Below are 10,462 nucleotides of genomic sequence, written 5' to 3'. Positions count from 1 at the left end.
CATTTCTTAAAATGCTGATTCCTAATTAGTTTGCAAACAAATGCAATAATGGGATTTCATCGAAGTCGATTTCAAATTTCATGATCCGTTTCGCCATTTGCTTACTCCAGTATAACAAGCTTAGAAATCCATTTCAACTGCGGCCTTCAATATTACTTCGAAATGAATTCCTATCTCTCAATTTCTCTCCGAAACGAATTTACCTCTTCCCAATCATTCGCAGATTCGAATCGAGCGCTGGCTCTCGCCCTTACCAGCAACCTGCACATCCCGTACACGGTGCTGCTTGATGATCATCACCTTCCCCGCACATTCAACGATAGCAGTGGCAAAGGTATGTCCGCCCGTAGGTCCATCCATCCATCCATCCATTCTTTCTCCCTTCCACTCCTTTCCCCGGTGGAAGTGGATTCAATTTTCCGAAATTCCCCAATATTATAGCCATCGGACACCACTCGCGAAACTCACTAAATCAATGGAAACATAATTTCACGCCCCATTAATCGGGCCCCTCGGATCGGGCCGGATCGATCGATCGTGATGGTTGCAAAAGGAAAAAAAACTTCCCATCAGTCCTCAATCATCTATCCCAACCATTCGGAGCGAGACAGCTTCATCATCCGCTCTGACCACACACCCGGGAATGGTGCGTGGTCGAATCGAAACTCGGGAATGAAATTAAAGAACGAACGAAGACGAACTGATGGAATGACGAAAAGAAGTCTTCCCGGCACTCTGTCCAAAATTGCCAAAAATCGAAAACCACACAAAACGGAAACGCACCACCACCACCACCACCGAATATGCTCGCCGGTCTCCATCATCATCGTCATCATCATCGTTTCGATCGCTTCACGGTCCCATCTAAGCCATATTGCCGGTGGTGAGCGATGGTAAACGAATCGACCGAACGCTAGCTGGTAGGACCGGAATCGGTGGCTTTTGGGGAGGAGCGGGCGGGGCGGTTGTGCGGTTGTGAAATGCGAAATTCAATTACATATCCTGCTCCTGGACTCCACTGTCATCGGCAACGCGATCGGCTCAATCTAACAGGCTCGCGGTTAAATCCTTCACGGCGCCGGATCAAACCGTTGGATTCCCCGAAAACTGGGGGCCCTCCACCATGGATCCTAGCTATTGTCAAACGGTTATGACGGAGCCCTCTCTCTCTCTCTCACACTCTGTCTCTCTTTAAAAAAAAGAGGCAAAACCGCCGAATCGTACAGTATTCGTGGCCTGCTTAACGGAAACGATCCACCGCGCCACCGAATACCGGCTAGGACAAGCCTCCCCGGGACTTTTCATGCTTCTTTCCGGTGCGCGCCACCTCGCGGCCGCCACCGACAATCGTGGCCGCTGATAACGATGATTACCATAATCAAAATTGGATTCCAACGGGATTCGACGGGAAAGCGCTTCACTTTCGCTTCACGGCACTTGCGGTGCGCGATGGGAATGTTTTTTTTTTTTTTTGCTTCTACTTTTCCACGCTCCCGGAAGGACGGGGTTTTCCTCGCATGCCACAACACACCCAGCAGCCAATGTTTAATGTGGAGCGAGAGAGCTTCCGCCATCGCATCGCTGTAAGGCCACCGTCGAACGCTGGAACCTTTTCATCAATCTCGACTTTCAAGCCCACCCAATCCAATTATCCAGATATCTGCGCCAGTGCGGTGCTGGAGTTGTTCCACCGCTCTTGAACCGTGGCCACGGCCAGACCGGCAGGGCAAGTGAGTGCTACGCGAAGATTGGCTAGCATTAAATTAGCAGAACGCCAATATGGCCCGGTATCGCGTTCGGAGGAGGTAACACGTTGTGTGCGTGCCGTGAGCAGCAAGAAGTGGTTGAACCGTTTCCCCGGAAACCTATACGTGCTTCTCATGCTTTCCTAAAGTGGCTTAAGTGGTACCACGTTGAAGGATGCTTCATCAATGCATCGCAGCAGATACGATGGAACTTTCAATAGCATTAAGCGCCATTTCAATGCGTTCGTAAAATATGTTCAATGACGCCATGATTCACACACAAAAGGCATCGCAAAATGGTGTGAGTGCGCAACTCGGATACAATGCAAACCGTGCTGTAACATTCCTGCATCGAGTCTGCCATGAACTGATTGAAAAAATACCTTCAATCCCAAGCATTTCCTGCAATTCACGATTAAGTCCATTTTGATTCAAAATATTTACGCCGAAAATGCCTCAATAAATCACCGATGTTTTCGTTTAACGAGGAGAAGGATGATCCACTCGGCATCAGCAACCAATGTACATTGAACGCATTGTGTCGAAAGTTGTTCAATAATGCTCCCCGCGAAAGTTTACATGTTTACAAACCTTTTACTCTTGACTCCCGCGCTCGATAGCACCAGCATCTAGTATTCCTGTTCTTTAAATCCAGGATAACAACACGCTCGCTACGGGGCTTCTCCATCCGACAAGGAATCAATCGGTGAACCCCATGGAAACGGGAAACTTCTGTGCACATTCTGCCACCGTAAAGCGTTGTAAGCGATAACCGTAAGCCGAGCTTTGTGCGAAGCATCCGGCGCGAATGCGGATTCGAAAAAAAGGCGAAGAAAAACAAAACACACAAACACACAGACCAGCCTCGCGCACAAATACAGCACAACCTAACGGTTGACCCAGTGGCACTCCTGCCCGGGGTCTGCTTTTTTCTTTGCTTCGGTTTCGCTTCTGGTTGTCCAACGGCTTAGCACGCGAGAGCTGGAACTGGAGCAAATGAGAGTTGAAACTAGTGAAAGTTTGCTCGCTTCCTATTTCCGTTTTGCTAGCCCCGGGTATCCGATTACGGGGTTCGCTTGAATCTCTACTCCAGCGTTCGCACGGGGCACGGGGAAAAAAAACTTAATGCAACTCCCGGTTAGTCTTCGTTCGTTTTCCCATTCCTTAGAGGCCGGGTGGAGGAAATGGTTTCCCGTTCTGTTCTCTCGGATAATGAGACTTGGGCTGGCGTCTGGCGATGGTTTCTGCTGCGCCAGGCCGGTACCAACGTTCCCCATTTTCTCATTTCGTTGCCTCCCTGGCATTCAAGTACCGGTATCGTGCTAGCCCTTCTTTCGACATGCCAGTCGTTTGTTGTTCGCTCGTTCAGGATAAGCTCCGAAAGGAAAATGAATGAAGGAAAAGAAACAATCATCCATACGGGATGAGTGTTCGCTCCGTTGCATTCATGGTACTCATTTAATTAGGTGCGTGTGTGCTAGCACACGCGAAGCTCCTTTCTTGTACTGCTTATACTTGTCTGCTACCCTTTTGCTCGAGCACCGAGGGAATACGCTAGAACCAGCATGGATGTCTCAATTACTACCCTTACCCCGGCATTGCAGCACACGAACGAACGAACGAACGCACTCAATGGTACCCTCTGCAAAGCACCCTCGACTCCGACTGACGCCGGGCCGCGACCCCGAGTACGAAAGAAACACTCATCAAATCTTTACATCTTAATTCGCGAATAATCTCATTAAAACTTCATCTGTGTGCGCTGTCTCTGCACGGAGATTCGTACCCATTGTCGGACCCATCTTTTCCTACATCAAATAAACATTAATTTACATTTTCTCCAAGCTTCTCCAACCTCAAGCCCAACTGCCCCACCTTCTGTCAACTTCTGATTAACGTGTCTCCCTTTTCGTTGTCCGGTTTTGAATCTGGTTTCGCTATTCAACGCATTCTCCACGCAAGCAATTTCCAAGCAATTCCCGATGGAATAGTCCAATCTCTCTCTCTCTCTCTCTGACCTTTCTCGTCTGCTTCTCCGATCCTTTCACCGACACAGTGGTAATCATCTGTTCGCCGATCAACTCACCTCGAACAATCAGCGTAATCAATCAACTGCGGCGCTGGCAGTACGGTAAGGCGAAGGTGCTGCTCATCGACATGATCGGCACGATATTCAACAGCAACAATGCGCTGTACCGCCGGTTGGCCGAAGAGGAAACCCAGAACGGTGCGCAACAGCGGACGAGGGAGGAAAGCCTCGGTGCGGTGCTCCGGTCACACCGTAATCTGCTCGTGCTCACCATCCTCACCGAACACTTTCGTACCATCCTGTACCGGCTGCACGGTGTCGATCTCGGTGACTACAAGCACATCAGCGAGAGTTTACTGAAAATCCGCTTCACGGAACCGACCCAACCGATTGTGACGGTCGAAAAGGTTGAGGACGGCGGTGAGACACCGTCAGTGGAGCTGATGAGCTACTCCAGCACCAGCACCAGCACCAGCGGCGAGAGCGAACGAGAACAGCGGTTGGAGCTCGTCCGGTTGGAGCTACTGCAGCTGGCACACAACTCCTCGACGGACACCGTGCCCGGACGCTGTGATTTCCATTACTTCTTCAACCAGGTCGCCAATTGGTACGAGATTCTGGAGCAAACCACCGACACAGCCCGCTGTCGCACCCTGTTCGGTGGTTACTGTTCCCCGGCCAGCCCGGCCGTGCCCGATCTTGACATCTTGGCCGAAAGCAATCAAACGGTGCCATTGATGGACGTGAACGATGCGAACGGGACTAACCACAGTGAGCAGCGTGCCATCGAGGAGATCGAGCGGTTCTGTGACCATTTCCTTGCCAGCTACGACACGTTGCTCTCGTACGGGGCCGGATCCGATACACCATCCAACGACACGGCGGCGCCACCCGGTCTCCAGGGAGCGTCCAGCGAGCGCGATCTAACGAGCTCACCACACCTGCTGATATTTGGAGAGCATTTCTACTTCTTCGACTTTCTGCTGACGGTGCTGCGTGACCAACACCACCAAGCATCGACGCACGAGCAGCAGCAGCAGGAGCACGTTCAACGTTACGATTTTGTGGCGTTCGATTTCAAGAACTTTTCACATCACCGGACGGCCGTCGTCTGGCGACCGTTTTTGATACTGCAGCAAAGTCAGCTTCACCGGCACCAGTTCAGCATGCACCCGGTACCGCCCGGTTACGCCGATTGGGTGGCCGAACGAGCGGTGCTCGAGACGATCTGGAACGGTTGCGGCGTGCTGTGCTGGAGTGTCGTGGCGCTCGTTGCCCTCATCGCCGTCGCAATGGTTGTTGGAAGCATCGTGTTCAGCATCGCCCTGCGGTAAGTACACCTGTAGTACCTATAGCCTCCCAGGTACTCCCTTAAAAGCCCAGGTGGCCTTTGTTCGTTCGACGCTTTCCTGGTCGACCCCAGATCCCCAGTTACTGGACGTTTTTGTCGGGGTGCGCCCCGTGGACAATGGTATTCGCATTCTTTCGAGTGTTTTTGTGGGAAGAGTTGAGGTGCGTGAGGTCCGGTGGGCAAAGGTAATTTGAAATTAAATCTTTCTTTCGGGAATTCAGGAATTTGGCCAAAAAACGCCGTGGAATACATTGTTACTTCTCTAGGGCGATGGCTATGGCGTGAACTGAAGCCTGGAACTTGGGTTCAAGTAATGTCTATGACGTCGAAGAATTTATTTCAACATTTGATTTGAAGATGCGGAGTTGAAAAGGCTTTTTCTAAAGCATCTCAAATAACGGTTGTAAAGAATCCTCCATCACGAGTGATCACGAGCCATCGACGAGTCGTTCCACGCAATCTATGCCTTCTCTGATGTAATGGTCGTTAGTTCGGTGTCATACCGGTGGAGTAGAAATCGATTCTCTATAGCAGGCGTGTGTTGCCGTGGCGACATCAATGGAAACTTCACAGAGCAGCAGCCGACTTTCCACCTGAAGTGACGTTTTCTTGGAAAACCATAATCAGTCCCGGGACGTTAGTACGTACCCAAGCGACTCACAGTTCCCGATGAAATGCTCGTTAAACTTCCAACCATTTCAAATCCCGACTACCTTCATACCCGGCGAACCCGGCATGCTTCGATTAACAGTGAGTTTCGGAGAAAAATCTCTCGAAAAGGTCATTCCCAACCAAGTTTGCCTTCACGCCGGCACCGGCATCTTCATCAATCCGGGATACTCCGAATACACCCAACACAACTTAACACCTTCTCAGTTCTGCTCAGTGCTTGCTGGACGTACCTTTCACAGTCCTGACCGGCCTGTCCATCATCTTGAGCAGGTTCCGTTTTCCCAGCCCCGTTCCAGCTCGTCTCACTTGACCGGCAACGACAGGTCCTGTTTTGGGTTAGGTCCGTGTGGGTGCTTTCGGTCGCTTCTCATTCCCTTTCGAACGGTTCCCGACAAGTCCGCAGACGGTCCGCCGATCCAATCCCGTCCGCTCCACTTGTCAGTCACAGGCCGTGCAGTGCGCATTAGTATGATGATGAACCCCGATGTAGCGCTCCCTGTTTAACGTGTTCATCTTTTGTCAGCCCCATCGGACCAACAGCAACAACAACAACAACAATGGGTGCGCCGGCCACAATACACCACAGCCTATCGGTCTGAGTAGGTTCAAGTGAGGTTTCCAGGGCATGCAAAACCATCGGTCATCACTACTACCTACCGACTAGCGACCAAAAACTGCTCCTGAAACGTCCGACATGTCGACACTTTTCCGAAATTGATTTCATTCCACCAGCACCTCCTTCTCCTCCTACATTGCATGCTTCTTGTGGCTATTGCTTCTATTTTTGAAAGGGCTCCTCCAAACCAGACCAAACCAAACCAGACCAGTTGCCAGTTGATTGACACGATACTGCTGCGTGGTGTGGTGTGGTAGGTGGCCACCCTCTCTGTTTAACCACCGTGACCGAGGCAAGTGATCGCCAGCCAAAAAAAAAAACTTGTCCATCCATCCGTTGGAGATCTGATACCGACACAAGCTGATGGAAAATTGGTTTTACTCCTGCGCTCGCGCTCAAAAACTGCCGCACCTTCCGGTGCGACCGCACAACAACATCGACACCGACACCGACACGGTGCCGCATCAAGTTTCGGACATGAAGTAGCAGCCGACCAACCGTAACGCTCACCGGATCAACCGGATCGATGCATAATCTATCATGCAGCAAAAGCGATTTGCGCTCAGCAATTATAATAATCATGGAAAGGCAAAAAAGATTACCACAACTAATCGACTAATTTCCGCCACCGAGGACACGAAACCGGACCAGCCCTGGGTAGGGTAGGCGATCCCAAGTGGTACGCCTTCCAGGAATGGGGCTTGGGAATCTCCCTTCCCAGAGAGAGCCCAAGAACAGCCCACGCAGCGATCACCGAGATGATACATTTTAATCGTTCTGAACCGGAGGAGGCTCGCTCGGGAATTTATTATTCAATCAGCGCAGCAATCTCCCTTTCCCTCCCCATTCCCCCATCCCCGTTATCATCATCAACTAATGTGGCTCCACAGCCTGGCCGGCAGCGAATGAGAACTTTGGCTTCGCAAAACGGCCACGGAACACCGCTCCTTAGATGTATAATAATGCGAGAATCCGGTGGACAGTGGAGTGAGAAAGGGTGATGATTAATAATGCAATGGCCCCGCACGGGTTGACCTGTTGCCCGGGGCGAGCCTTCAAGGCGTGGATCCAACGGATGACCCGGACGTGGCTAGCGGCTTAGCAAAAGTAGCATAACTGGTGGCGAATATTGGTAAAGTTTATTTTACTCCGAGCATCGTCCCGGCAGCGGGCAACGTATCGTCGGAGTTCACCGTAACATAGCATCGTGAGATGGTTTCCCCGTTAAGATCGCCCAACCTTATCGCTCACCCGTAGCATATCGATTCGACTCGGCCAATAAGCTGAAAGCCGAAAGGAAGCCTTAAATGGCCGGTAGCTAACTAAGAGCAAGATGAGCCCTTTTTTCGGTGATGCCATAACTTTACGCAGGCCAATGATTCCTATTTTTTAGTCGTAAAAATGTTCCTACTTTTCGGCAGGGATTGTCATTAGCAAGATGAAAAAGTCTGTAACCTTTTGAACTTAAGGAAGATACCCGGGGAAATCGATCGATAGTTCTCACTGTATCGGATAGTCGCTACGATTCTTAGTTCGATGGCCTGAAAATCGATATTTATACGGATAATCCCTGGTTTTGAGCGGCATTACTCAGCATAAAGGCAATAAGTGACATTGACATTAGCTTACAGGATTACTCTAAGGCATTACATGATATGAGTTGATCATAAAATGTGTAATGTTGGTTCCACATTTATCGTCTCATAATAATGCAAATGCTCTTGTGTAGGGGATGTAAATCGGTTGTTATGTATAATTGCTTTCACCATTCGAGTGTTAACGATTCAAAGTATTGAACGATCGGTGTAAGGTGTGGTAAAGCGATGGAGTAATGCAGAGAATTACTGAACGAGGCAAGTTATTACAGCACAATTAATTCGTAATTTAACTGAACAATCTTGTTACTGTAAGGCTCTGTGCATCATAACTGTTTGAAAATAATCCCGAATATTATGTAAATTATAAAAGCGATCAAAGTTTGAATAAGTTTACGATCGAGTTCTCAAAACAGCGGATTTCAAAGATTCAATCTAGTTTTTAAAGTGAGTTACTTTAAGTTCATTAACATTCAGGTTAACAAACCATGAAAAGTAGATTTGCTTCTTGCGTACGTTCTGCCCCGATAATTTGAATTATTAATACGTTGGCCCAGAGATGCCATTAGTTATCGTTTAATGCAAGAGTGTTTTGTTGTTGTCACGGAATGTACCATCGGGCCGTAGAAGCGAATCATCCTCCCCCGGGAGAGCAACAAATAGCTTGACACGCGTTTAATGGCCTCCATTCGAGGGTTAAAACTTTGCCAGCCAGCCAGCCATCGCGCCATCCCGCCAGCTGCGCCAGGTGCCGGGCCGGAAAAAAAGTGTGTCCGATCAGGCAACCGATCATCGGCTTCGTCCCATTCCAGACGGCACTCAAAGTTGTGTGCGCCCCGGGCACAAACTTATCTGAAGCCGATACCCGGCACATTGTGCGCCCGGAGAGGGAGTGCTTCAAATTTATTATCGCTCCAGTGCTCAGCGGTTCCCAGGTCCCCAGCTGGATGACAGCAAAGTTCTCCGAAGTACCCTCATCATTGCATAACCTTCCCTTTGCCCTCCACTTGTTCGCTCACCGTTCCCGTACTGGTCAGTAACAGTATCCAGTAGCACAGTAGAAGCTATCACTCATAAGTACTTCGGCGCCATTTCATCTCCTGTGCCACAGCATCGTGTCGCCTACTGATACAAAGTATTTCGAACTTTTAATTCCGAACTGGCCAACTTAACCGGCAATGTCGGCTTACGTGCGCCCATAGCACGGATCCAGTCCTCTGATCCTCGAAGTTGCACAACAAAAGTTGGTCGGAAAAAATTAATTGACTTCGATTAGGTTGACGCACTTTTGTGGAGTTATGCCTTGCTCACGAAGCTGATCGATTCCACACACACACAAGCCGGCAAGTCCACTTCCTGGTAGTGGATCAGTTGAACTTCCTCAGGGCTTGGGGCTGGACTGATAATAAATAGTAGAAAATATCAGCTCAACCAGCAGTGGCAATCGCTCCGCACAATATCCTCCGTTTGGACAATTCTTCCTTGAAGTCTTGACCTCATCTTCCCACCCGCAAGTAAGCCGAGTGTCATCGAGAGGAAAAGGAAATGGCCCCGAACCAAACCCAACCCTTGTCCCGTGGACCTCGGAAAGGGACCGAAGGCATAACTCACTCAATTAAGTTTTCATCGAGGGAGAAAATGAAAGTTTGGTGACCGGTTTGGTTTCCTCCATTCCCCAAGAGGTGCGCTGGCGACGTAAGCTTTCCGTTCAATTGTCTCGCGTTTTCTTCGTCCTCTCCGTTGCTTTGCTCAACGGTTCAGCGGATTGTCTTCTTTCTGCCGTTCTCGGTCTCGACGGAAGACGGAGACACATCCATTTCCGCTCGGTCAAATGGTTCGCTTCGCTGTCCGGGTGGGGCAGGCGAGGGTGTTATGTTTGAAGCCTTTCTTCGTTCGCCTTTCTTCGCTTCGCTTCGCTCATTGCACAGAAAACATTCCATCGATGGCCAGGAATTTCGCGATAAAAAAAAGGCGAGCGAACGTCGAGATGCTGCTGGAGAATTGGGAAAAACTCGCTGGCGCGGATGGCAAACGGGGACGGGGAGCGCTTTTATGGAATCTAACCAAAGGTCCCTTGTCGCTGCGAGTAAAGCTATGATGATTTATGAGCGGCAGGCGGCCTCGACCGTGGCCAATCCTTTTGTGGTAGAGTTTTCCTTCCACAGCGAGACGAAGCGCGAGACGCTTTAAAGCGTAAAGAATAGGGAAGGCCCAGGAGGTAATCCCATTTTCGTGGAAATGATACCAACCACGGTGTGGTCGTAAAGTTTGACCCACTTGTAGCACTCTTGTGTTTCGGTGTTATTGTAGAAGCTTGTCTGCAGCGACAAGGAATGCAGTTCTTCTCTTGTTCTCTTCTTTTGGCATCACTGCAATTGAATCCATTTTCATTTTCATCCAATGAAGAAGGCATCTGACATTCAATGTGTCGCCTGCTGTCGCAGTACATGTGTG

At 49.8% G+C, this 10,462-nt stretch overlaps 1 protein-coding gene across 1 annotated transcript in view; it reads left to right on the top strand.

Annotated features, from left to right (window-relative positions):
- Window positions 1-10,462, top strand: part of LOC125959165 (uncharacterized) — a 39,325-nt gene that overhangs the window by 14,081 nt on the left and 14,782 nt on the right. Inside the window, exons 4-5 of the mRNA XM_049691974.1 lie at window positions 224-334; window positions 3,802-5,104. Of these exons, the coding sequence (XP_049547931.1) occupies window positions 224-334; window positions 3,802-5,104 (1,414 nt within the window). The remainder of the gene's footprint in view (window positions 1-223; window positions 335-3,801; window positions 5,105-10,462) is intronic.

Source organism: Anopheles darlingi, chromosome 2, assembly GCF_943734745.1.
Source record: "Anopheles darlingi chromosome 2, idAnoDarlMG_H_01, whole genome shotgun sequence".
Lineage (NCBI taxonomy): Eukaryota > Metazoa > Arthropoda > Insecta > Diptera > Culicidae > Anopheles > Anopheles darlingi.
This window is presented reverse-complemented; position numbering and strand designations above follow the sequence as displayed.